The following is a 12,190-nucleotide window of genomic DNA, read 5'->3' as shown; positions in this document are numbered from 1 at the left end:
GTTACTTGGAAAAGCATTAAGAACACACAACCCTGTCAGTAAATGATGATAACAAACATTCAAAGAGACATTTTGATTTGCAATCAGGAAGTCCAATTACCGAAAGTGAATGGACAGTTGTGGAGTGTTCCTTGGAACTAATACACAACATCGCAACATCACAGTCTAGGTGGTAAGTCTCCTTGAAAACTGTTTATTTGTTTAATTGACGGATGTTATTAAGAGACTGAGCCCAGGAGTTGCCATAGCATCTCACAGTTAATGTAATGAAACAGATATATTGGCAAACCACCATCAGACTAAACTACTGCCAGAAGGCCCAGTGAACTGCAGGTCATCTTAACCTCAAATACACCCAGTGTACTCTATAGCACCTCCAAAAGCTTTCAGCTTTATGCAGCAAATTGATTGAATGACTTTGAAAGCAATTTGTCAAAAAGCAGTCATTTTAGTTATCCCATTAATCCAGGCAAGAGGTTGGTGTGTGTTACCTGTTATCCTATACTTGGGATGGTTGTGAAAATTTCATATCCTGTACAAGTCACAAAGGTCAGCAACAGAAATATGTGCTTGTGTGCTAACAGAAAAGAACTCACATGACACGGACAAATTGTAATTAAACTTTTACATTATTTTTTAAAAGAATAAATCACCCAATCATGTTTGCCTACCAAAATACAGTCCCTACACTTTAAAGTGAATCCTGTGAAGTGCGTTGAGATGTCTCGACAGCTTGAAAAAGAGCTGTATCAAATGCAAGGATTATCGTTATATATTTCTTTACTGTGCTGCATAATCCCTAGTAGTAATCTGTCCTCCATCCCATCGTGAGGGTCATTTAATAACACAACAATCTACATTGATACAGTGCCCTTCATACTGGGCAGTATCTCGGAGCACTGAACAATAGCATAGTTTGATGCCGAGCCAGGGAGAAAGCGGAGGTGACCATAGACACAGTGAAAGAGAAAAGTCTTTAGGTGCAACCTTTAGAAAGGCACAGGAACTGAGGAAGGGAGTTCCAGAGGTTTGGCATGTTGTAGCTGAAAGCACTATGGTAAAGCAGAAGGATTGAGGTACATGCAGAAGGTCCGAGCCTAAAAGAGAATCACAAGATTGGTCTGGATGAAGAATTGGCCTTCACCCATCTGATCTCATCCCTCCAGAACACCCACCCTACCATTCCCCCCATCGCTGCCTCACGCTGCTTAAATTAGTCCATTGACCTGGAATCTGTCACCTTTCCTGGCAACTTGTTCCAGTCGTTTATTAACTCTTGGGTAATGAAAAACTTCCTGATATCTGTCCCGAAATCGTCCTTGACAATTCTAAACCTATGTGCTCTTGTTCTGCTGTCATGATACATCCTAAAATATTGATTTGGGTTTAGTTTTCAATCCCATTTAAAGTTTGTACAAGTCTACGAGATCCCTTCTGAGCTGTCTTCTCTCAAGACGGAAGTGCCCTAGCTTGTCCAATTATTGCTCATAGCTCAATCCTCTCACACTAGGAATCACCCTCATTGCTCTCCTTTGTACTGCCTCTTAGACTTGGTCAGCCCCTTATGTCACAGTGACCAGGACTGTGTGCAGTGTTCAAGGTGTGACCAGAGCTCTGTACAGCCTGAATATGGCATATGAGGATCTAAACTCAACTGATTTAGTAATATGGCCCAGTATTGTTTGCCTTGTTTATTGCAGCCTCACACTGTTTTGGCATAGTGAGCGATGAGTCAATCAATTCCCCTGGACCCTAAAAGGGATTCTTCAATCATATTATTTTTGTACAATTTATCTTTGAACTGATAAATTGACAATGTGGGAGCTGAATACAAAAAATACTTGATCTATTTGGTCCTACTTTTGCATTTATTGATGCACCAAGTACACAAATAAAAGCAGCATAATCTGTTCAATTAACATAATAATAATAATCGTTGCATTTAATGTGATGCCTAAAACGTTGCATGCTAAATTATTGTTAAGTGTAGGGTCTTAATATTTTGTAGGTAAGCACAGCAGCCAATTTGCACACAGCATCTGTCACAGATATTTAAGCATTCAATGCAGATGCCAATTGTAGAATGTACTTTTGTCACTGCTCGATGTACTTGGGGTCCTGACCAGATACCGTGTCAGAATGTAAGGGAACAGCATCAAGTGCTCCTAAAACAGCCCTCTTGTCAGCTATTGAATACAAATATTTTCTCAGCTGATGACGATAGTGAGAACAAAGTTAACAGGTAGACTGGTTCTTTCTGTCATAAAGTTTGTATTGATTTCCATTTCCCTTTGCCAACATAACAAGAGTGCGCACACACTCCCACACACAGTGGAAAGTTTTCCTAAGCTTCACTCAATGAAAGTTATAGCCTGCAAAAATAAATACAGGCTAGCTTTAAAAAAGCTCTGGAAACAATAACTAGTAAATAGTTACAGTAATTAGGGTGGTCATGGTAACTGAAACTATTTAGATATGTAGGATAGAGATGTTTTTTTTCTATTTATTTAAATCAGTATGAGGTTAGCAAGCAGTTGCCAGATATTGCCCTTGAGTCCACACACACACACCACCTCCCCGCCCCCCCGACCCCCCAGCCTTTCAACAATAAATTCTTGGAGTATGGTGGGCAGCAAAAGAAAATCCTGTGATTTGTCCTAGTCAACCTTCCTTGAAATTGTAGGAACATAGGAAAGGTAGTAATAATATAATATTTGCATTTGATATAGCATCTTATCACGTCTTCTTGATATCTCAAAGCACTTCACAGAATATACTGTAAAGTGAATTTACTGTAGGCTTTGTGGCCAAAAAGCGGCAGCCAATTGCGCACAGCACTGTCCTACAAACAGTCATGGATTGATTTAATTAATTTATTTTTTGAAAGGATTATTACCCCTGTATTATTATCACCAATCAACTGACAACCAGGTTCCTGTTTAGCGTGAGCTAAACAGAAGGTTGTGGAATAAGGAAACTTGACCACCATTTTGCCCTGCCTGGGAATTGAACCCAGGTCCTCTCGCTTGCGAGGCGAGTGCTCTAACCACTAATCTACAGTAGGTCATCGATCGTCTCGCCTGCTCTGACATTTTCTTAGATCACAGCTGATCTGTAACTCAATACCGTTTGCCTGGCTTTTCTACATACTCCTTGATACCCTTACCAGCCGAGTATGTAAGTAGTTGAATGACTCAGGTTGTTATTCAAATGTTTCACCGTTATTTTGTAGTCAATTGTCAATGATCCAATATTGCACTTGAACCACATCCTAATGCCAGTACCAATTATACTGAAGGCCAATAGTGGTTTAGGGTGTTAACAGTCTTCTAAAAATAATAATAATACTGGATTTGATATAGCGCCTTATCACATTGTTGAGACGTCCCAAAGCGTTTCACAGAATATACTGTAAAATGAATTGACTGTATATTTTGGGAGCAAAACGCGACAGCCAATTGCGCATAACAGTGTCCCACAAATAGTCGTGGATTGAGACAAAATTGTGTCACACACAGGGTAAGAACAGGTGAAATTTCAGGCTACAGTGGCCCAGCAGAGGGGCAAAAGGTTTCCTCTTAAGGGTAACCAATCGTCTCATAAAGAAATAAAATAAACGAATCCAGTATCTTCACTTACTGTACTGAAAAAAAGTTAGACAGACGATCAATAAAAAGGTAGGGTTTTTTCCACTTGCTAAACTGGCAATCCAGCTTAATATATATTAAATGAATAGTGTCATGAGGTGAAGATATATCCTTGTCAATGGCTTTCAGGTTTAACACAAAGTCAGATTTGTACTTCCATCCCATTATCCCTCTCCATCCTTCAGGCCACATTGGAAACTAAAGATAGAAGGTAAATTACATACACTGATGTGTAAGAGACTAGTTCAACAACAACAACAAAATTACATTTATAGAGCGCCTTGCACGTCAGGAGGACATCCCAAAGCGTTGAACAGTCAGGTGTCGGGGCCCGGGCATGGGGGAGGGATGGTGTAGAGGTGAGGGAAGGCAGAGAGGTGGGAGGGCGACGAAAGGCACGGTCGAAGAGAATGGTCTTGAGACCGGCCTTGAAGGAAGCAAGGGAGGAAGTTCAACTTACATACTTACAAAAATCAAGAATTATGTTATTTATTCAATCTAAACAGTAACAAACCACTGGGAACTAAACCCATCTTGATAGTCCATGTGGTGGAAAAACATAAAACAAAAGTTAAGATCTAAATATTTGACACAATAACCAATATCTATCCTAACCATTTGTAATTCTAGTCATTATGTTACTGAATTTTCCTTTGTCTCCCCCACTCTTTATCTATCTTTAAATCCTATCCTAAGACACTTCCTCTTTGATCTATGTTCATCTCCACTTCCCCCTGCTTCGTTGCTCAATGTCCAACCAACCTCACCACTGTGCAGCGCTCTGAGACACCATCCTGTTTCAATTATATTTTCACAGTGACAACAATTATGGATAATGACTTAGCAAATGTTTTTCACTTTCTGTTTCAAACATGGGATATCTGGTTTTAATACAAAATAAAAACCCATAACTCTGCTTTGGATGTTATGTGTGTCTCAGTGTGTATATATAGTTGATATTTAAAATGATATTTTAGTATTCATCAAAGCAAGGAATCTTAGTGCTGGAGAGTTGAATACTTTCCCAATGCATGCGTGTAAGTACTTCCAGGTTAGGTATAGCACAACAGCTCTTCCCCAATGATGCTCTTTACAATAATCCTTGCAGATGCTAAAGCAGTTTATCATGTCGAAATGCCTCAAAGCACTTCACAGGAAATACTGTAAAGTGTAGTGACTGTGTAGTTGTAGATGAATGCAGCAGCCAATTTGCACACAGCAATGTCACACAAATAGCCACAAAGTGAATGACCAATTTTATTTGGGGGATTTGTGGCCAAGACACCAGAAAAAAGAACTCTTCTCTTTGCAAACGGTATCATAAGATCTACAATGTCCACCTAAATAGGCAGGTGGAACCTTAGTTTAACATCTCATCTAAAGAATGGAACCTGTGACAACACTGTGTATTCACCAGCACTGCACTAGAGTGTGAATCTACACTATGAGCTCAAAGTCACTGCTATGTGCAATTGGCTGCCGCGTTTTGTCCACGCATATACAGTCAATTCACTTTACAGTATATTCTGTGAAGTGCTTTGAGAAGTCCTGAAGACGTGCAAGGATTATTATTATTATAGTCTTGAGATGGGGCTTGAACCTACAACCTTTTGACTCAGAAGTCAGTGTACTGACTGAGCCAGGTTGGTGTTCAGTTTTAACTTCAGAAAAGTACTCCTCCTTTACTCATGCAATGCCAGACAGCCTTGTGGCTGTTCTACGTGAGACTGCAAATGTGTAGTGCTAATTAGCACCGAATTAAAGACATCTCTCTGTGGTGTGGGCTCATGCCAATTATGAATTACTGGGTTGAGACTACACAGACTCACTCAACATTGAGCCTTTAAGCCACAGAGGAGTCTTGTCATCCCATCAGGGTGAACACAAATCTAATGCAAGTCACAGAAGAGGGAAGGAAAATTAGATAAGACATCAATCAACTGTGCCACCTAGTGCCCTTCATACATGATGTTGTGCCCTATGTTACTGCTCTATTTATTTAATATTGAATTGAGAAATATTAGGGTAAAATTTGAATGTTTCATAATGTGCTCCATCTGTTATTTCACCCACAGAATATATTACACAGAATAAGAAACACAGCAAACTTGACCCCATAACATTATTTGCAACCCTAATGCTCTTCTCCACATGCTAAAGTCCATTTGAAGCATAAGGAAAACCACAGAACATTTTACACTTAGTAGCATTCTCCATATTGGAAATAAATACTCCAACTATTTATGGTAACATATTCCTTGATTTCCCAAATTTTCATTGGACGCATCTGCTTAGTGCTCCGCACTGTACACCAAATTGCTACTCTACAAAAATGTTCTTTCAAACCCATCTGCAGTAATAAATTCTTCATTTTTAAGTGTCCAGACCGGCTGGTAAAAATAAATTAATTGCACAATTTAAACAGTAATTTTGATTTTGAGATATCTCCGATGATTGATATCGCAATGAACAAACACTGCTCCATTGTTTATACAGACTAGCTGTTTATAGAACACAATGTAATTGGCTTGGCAATGTACATATCCAGACAAACCTGTTCATATATAATTAACATACTTTATAATAAAAATATCAGGAACAGGAGGAGACCAATCTGCCCATCAAGCCTGTTTATTAATCAAGGCAACTGTTGATCAAATTGATCTTTTAATTACTTTTCTCCAAAATACTTAATGACCACTTCTTCAGTAATGTTAAAAAAGCCTGTGATATTATTTTGCCACTGGTGGCAATTAGAAATGTTATATCTAGTCACTGATGGTAAAATAACGTTCCACCTCCAGGTCGCAGTAAATCTGCAGTAAATCTGCAGTACTGGACCATTGATGGTTGGCGCTCTTCCCAGCAATCTTAATCCTCATGTGATCAGCTGGAATCAAAGCTACAGTTAATCATTTCCAGCAAAAACACAATAGGGAATAGATCTATACTTTCCACTCTGTTTTCTACCTGATACTCAATTTTAGAGAGCTGTTCTTGTGCTTTGTTATACATAATCGGATGCTTTATTTATATAACATTAATTAAGTTAATTGATAGGTTCCCTCCGTCACCTTATTGAAGGCCCATCTCAATCTCAAGTAGATTTTTGACCACTCTTTCCATCATCTTTCCCCTCCCCACCCTCTTCAGTTCCCAGCCAGCAGTGGCACACACTTGGAGATTTGCTCCCAATGTGAGCACATGTTCAAATGCATGACACTGCTGGCTGGGTAATGTAAATTGTATTTTATAACATTTAAAATGATCCCTTGAATATAAGTCCAATTCCTAATCAGTTCCATTCTCAAATGCTGTTCAAATAATAAAAATGTCCAAAATATTTATTGAGGGACCATTTGGGAATGAAACTGATTAGGAATTGGACTTGTATTCAAGGGATCATTTTAAATGTTATACAATACAATTTACATTACCCAGCCATGTCACGCATTTGGGATACAGTGTATAGTTTGGGACGTGACATCTCAAGTGGCTCCCAAAATGGTGGAAGGTGAACTAGATGGACCTTGGGCTTCTCTTGCCTTGCAAATTCTTATATACTTATTTGAATCACATCACTTGTACTGGGAAGAAAAGCGTTGTCAAGAGCACCTTATCAAGGTGGCCTCGGAGTGGTTCCAATATGATTCACTCTCACATAGTGCTGTGCTGTTCAAGCCTAATTCATCCCAACTTTCTGCTGTGAACCGAAGTGCAGTATAAAAATAGCATTAAAGTGAAAATGAGTTTGGGCAGCCTCTGCTCACGGGTGAGAGTCCACAGCACAAAGAAGCAATAACTTGCAATTAGAGATTTACATGTGTTTCATTGACAGGGTCCATGCCAGACAATATTAAAACTACACAGCTCCTTGCAGTGAAATGTCACAGTCAAGTTCAGAAGGTAGTCTGTTGCAACAGGCAGCAGGAAAATATCACTGTCTTGGAGGTCACTGCAGCCTTGCTCTGTTGCAGACACTACAGAGACTAGAGCTACTACAGCACCAGCATTATCAGTGTGCTTTTAACCTTAGTTACCATGATAAAAATAAAAGTTCAGCAGCTGCAGACATAACAGCACCAGGACATTGCCAATTGAGTCACAGTGTACTTTGCTATTTATAAACAAGGTATTTTAGCTTTACTGTCCACTCCCTTAACATTTACACAAATGGTTATGTGAAGTTACCTGGATATACTTTGAACCTACATCAGTCAACTGCTAAAAAAAGTCACATTATTTACACTAAACTATTTTAGAGAAACAAAAAGCACCTGTGCCATTTCTCTGCCTATCTGTTAACTCGAAAATCAATCTTCCTGCTTAAGTTTGGAACAGAAGAAACAGGAACCACCATTCTCTATTGAAAACAATAATAATGAACAAAATTATCTTTTCAGCAAGCAATTCCAGTAGCATTGAGAAACTGTATGGAAACATCTTCCCAGGTTCACAATGTAGCTTATCCACCATCATATCATAATGAAACTACTGTCACTTCACATCTTGACAGTAATTCTTCCCTCCCCCACTCGGGTCCTAATCCCTGACTGTTCAGCACCTTGGATCTTGTGGCTCTTTGGAACAATTAAATTACTTACAAAGGGGAGGCATGAACCATGCAATCTTAATCTAGCGAAGTTATGAGGTTTTAGCACTTCAGTCACAGAAATGTACAGTGCAAAAAGAGGCCATTCGCTCATGGAGTCTGCAGCAGCTCTCAGAGCAACCTGTTCATTCAATCTCACTGCCCCACTCCATCCCCATACCCCTTCTTGCATTTAAAAATGTCAATGTTTTCTAATAAAGTCCAAGAAAAATCTTGTGTATTACAGGATGTGGAGAAGATACAATTATAATACTAATCTTGGCATTTGATACATTATGTCGTCAAAATGTCTCATAGCACTTCATAGGAGTTACTGTAAAAATGAACACAACATCCAACTTAAGCACTGCAATGTCTACCAAACAGCCATGAAATAAAAGACCAAGTTTTATCATGGGGATACTTGGCCACCACTGGGAGGAACTCCCTTCTCGATCAGGGGATTTTTCAAGTCCACATGAACAGTCAGGTGGGACCTCAATTTAATATCTCAACTGAAGGACAGCACTTCTGACAATGCAACCCTCCACCCCACCCAATATTGCACTGGGGAGGGTTCAGCCTATGATGAGGTGAATGAATGCATGAAAAGGAGAAGCCAGAGACAAGTTCATTTGGGGGAAGGAAAAAGCATGCAAGTGACATGCAACTTAACAGCAAGTCTTTTCTGAGGAGGGGCTTGGACAAGTGCAGTAAGGAATGAAAATAGTTCCAACAAGAGCCTGGCTGTGATGCTCGGTAATAAACACAGCATGATGTGGATTCATTTCAAGTCAAGATTGTGAATCAGCGACTTATTCCGTGAGTGACAGCGCCCTCAAGCTCTGACAGCTGAGAGTGAACTCATTTTACCCTTTAAAAACTATTAAAAAAAACCCACGTCTTCAGATCCTCCTACTTTTGCTGAACATGTAATTGCAATAATTAAAGAAATCTACCGCATTCTTTCCCTGCTCATATACTCTGCAAACACAAGCTTTATTTGTCACTTTCTCTCTCCCCCTGGCTCGCTGCCCACTGCTTGCACTTCTTTTTTTCTTTGCCCCAAAGCGTCTTATGTCCCTGTCTCTCGCACTGCTTGTGGTGTGCCTGTCTGCCTGTCTGCACGTTGGAACCATTGTGCAAAAGTATTTAGCAGCAGAAGGTGTTTCATGAAATAACCTGAACATTTTTTTTTGCAAGTGTTGCCTCTGCCTGTCTCTCTGTTTGTGGTCCCTTTCCCTGTCCATTTGTGTGTGTGTGTGTGTGTGTGTGTGTAGGGGGGGGGGGGGGGAGATAGATGTCTGTCATTTTTCTCACTTGATCTCGTTGCCACCTTATGTGTGTGTGTGTGTGTCTGTAAGAAAGGGATTCGCTCTCCTTTCTTGTATACATAGGTGTGTGTGTGTGTGTCCATGCTTCTGGGTCTGTTCACATGGAGAGGTGTCTGTGTCTCTCTCTGCCTGTTTGTGTGTGTGTGCAAACTTATGTGTCTGGGTGTACATGTGTGTGGGTCACTCTCTGCCTCTGTGCATTCTCATTGCACTCTCTCTGTCTGTCTGTGGGGAGGAGAGGTGGGTCCTGCAGCTCCTTGTTTTCCTCTTGTGTGTGTGTGTGTGTGTGTGTGTGTCTGTGTGGGTGTTTCCTCTCTCAATTCCTCCTTTCTCACACTCACCTCACACTCACTTTCTCCCATAAATGTCAAACCTCAGTTCTGACCCAATGCTTACGTGTTCTTGAGACGTGGGCTCTCTTTAATCCCCCACCAGTGGGGTTTCTCCCTGCAGCCCCCTTGGTCTCTAACACTGACATCCCTCCATCTCTCAGTCTGTCCTCCCCTTCTCCCCCCTCTTGTTGGGGAAAACTCCCCGCAGATTGCAGACTGCTCCTCTTACTTCCTTTATTGGTCTGGTTTTCGAGTCGGGATGGATCACTTGGGTCTCCAGCTCCTGTCTTGCACTCTCTCTCTGTCTGTGTGTGTGTGTGTTATATCTCTCGGTGCGGCTTTATCTCTGTCGAGTCTCACACATCAAATAAAAGAGATCAGTCACTGTAAGGGACCGATTGCATCTGGAGAGGGGGGGGGGGGGGGGGGGGGGTGGGGGGAGATGAACACTCTACAAGTGTTGCTTTCAATCCACCCCCCGATGCATCTGATTTCTTTAGAGACTATGAAGGTGCCCCCATCCACCCTGAGGGCAAAACATCTCAACCCGATTTGATTCCCCGACCCTCAAAGCCCAGTCGCGATCTCCTGTCTGTGTCTTCCTCTGTCTCTCTCTTTCCCCCACAACACTCACACACACACATATATATATATAATATACACACACACACACACAGGAGGCACAGATTGCAGGTTAATGCCTTGAAATGCAGGCGTGTCCCGTGCACTTTCTTGGCTGAAATGCAAAGAGTCTCAAGAGCATTGCCGACAGGAGGAGGATTCAGTCGCTAAAACACCCAGAACATCACCGCCGCTATTGCCTGCACACGGTGCGTCTCACTTTTATTGGGAGACCTCCTCGCCGCTCCGGGAGAGTTTTGCAAACGCGCGGAATATTGACACATCTTATACACATCGCGCACCGCAAAACTCAAACCCCAACCGCAAAAAACCCAGCGCCGCGGATGCAGCAAATGCTGTGCAACACTTATCATCATATATCATCACATCATTGTCGTGCAACAGATTAATAAGAGAGCGACCCACCGACCAATACAGTCCCGAACCTCTCAACCAGAGCTCACTTCGCCAACGAAACTCTGGAACAAAGGTTTAACGAATGCACCGCTTTCGGTTCGCATCCCCCCCCCCCCCCCCCACCCCCCCACACCCCCCTCCCCCCCACACCTACACCTCCTGTATTTTGCGCTTTTCATTTGCTCTGCGAATGAATTTCACTTACTGTGCGAATGAATTCCATTTGCTCTGCGAATGAATTTCATTTGCTCTGCGAATGAATTTCACTTACTGTGCGAACGAATTCCGTTTACTGTGCAAATGAATTCCATTTGCTCTGCAGATTAATTTCATTTACTGTGCAGATTAATTTCATTGACTCTGCAAAGTAAGAAGCAACTGACAGTTAACCAGCAGGAAAACGGGGGGCACCCCATAACCATCACCCCCACCCCCCCCCCCCCCACCCCACCACCACCACCACCCACCACATACACACACCCCGGGGTGGTGTGTGGAGGGAAGTGGGTGGACTTGACTTGAGTCGAGGAGCGAGCAAAAAAATAATAATAATAATAATAATAGAAACTTACCTCGGATTGCCCCAGATCGTGATAATCTTCATCATCGTCGTCATCGTCATAGTCTTGGCTGGATTCGTAAGCGCAGTCCCTTTGCACAATGTAAAGCAAAAACAGAGAGATCTCCAGCATGAGCATGTTTGTGTTTGTGCTGCAACACAACATAAATCAGCTCCGACCCTCTGCGCTGCAGCAACACGTAGTTTTTTTTAAAAAAAAAAGAGGAGAGGGAGAGAGAGAGAGAAAAAAATTCCTCGTCCTGGGTCCTTGTGGGTCAAATGCAACGCCAACACAACACCAACCACCCCCCCCCCCCCCACCCACCCCACCCCCACCGCACACACCACACACACCACACACCCCCACCCACCCCTCCCAGCACGCACACCGCACAACCGCAAAAGCAAGTGCGGTTCAGCGGGCGCAACACACCACAGAGCGGCTTCTGCAGAGCGATTGATCCCTCTCTTCTACTCTCTCTCTCTCTCTCTCCTCTCCTCTCTCCCTCTCCCCCTCTCCTCTCCTCTCTCCCTCTCTCCTCTCCCTCTCTCCCTCTCTCCTCCTCCTCTCCTCTCCTCTCTCCTCTCCTCTCCTCTCTCCCTCTCTCCTCTCCTCTCCCTCTCTCCTCTCCTCCATCCCTCTCTCCTCTCCTCTCCCTCTCTCCTCTCCTCTCTCCCTCTCTCCTCTC

The 12,190-nt window shown here is 42.3% G+C and overlaps 1 protein-coding gene across 1 annotated transcript in view; it reads right to left on the bottom strand.

The window, feature by feature from the left end:
- The window catches only part of vegfc (vascular endothelial growth factor c), a 100,322-nt gene extending 88,504 nt beyond the window's left edge, over positions 1-11,818 (bottom strand). Inside the window, exon 1 of the mRNA XM_007895924.2 lies at positions 11,515-11,818. Within this exon, the coding sequence (XP_007894115.1) occupies positions 11,515-11,667 (153 nt within the window). The 5' untranslated portion in view covers positions 11,668-11,818. The remainder of the gene's footprint in view (positions 1-11,514) is intronic.
- Between the last annotated feature and the right edge of the window lie 372 nt (positions 11,819-12,190).

Source organism: Callorhinchus milii, unplaced genomic scaffold (genome assembly GCF_018977255.1).
Source record: "Callorhinchus milii isolate IMCB2004 unplaced genomic scaffold, IMCB_Cmil_1.0 Scaffold1, whole genome shotgun sequence".
In the NCBI taxonomy this organism is placed as follows: Eukaryota; Metazoa; Chordata; class Chondrichthyes; order Chimaeriformes; family Callorhinchidae; genus Callorhinchus; species Callorhinchus milii.
Note: the sequence above shows the minus strand (reverse complement) of the source record. Positions and strands in the feature narration are given on the sequence as shown.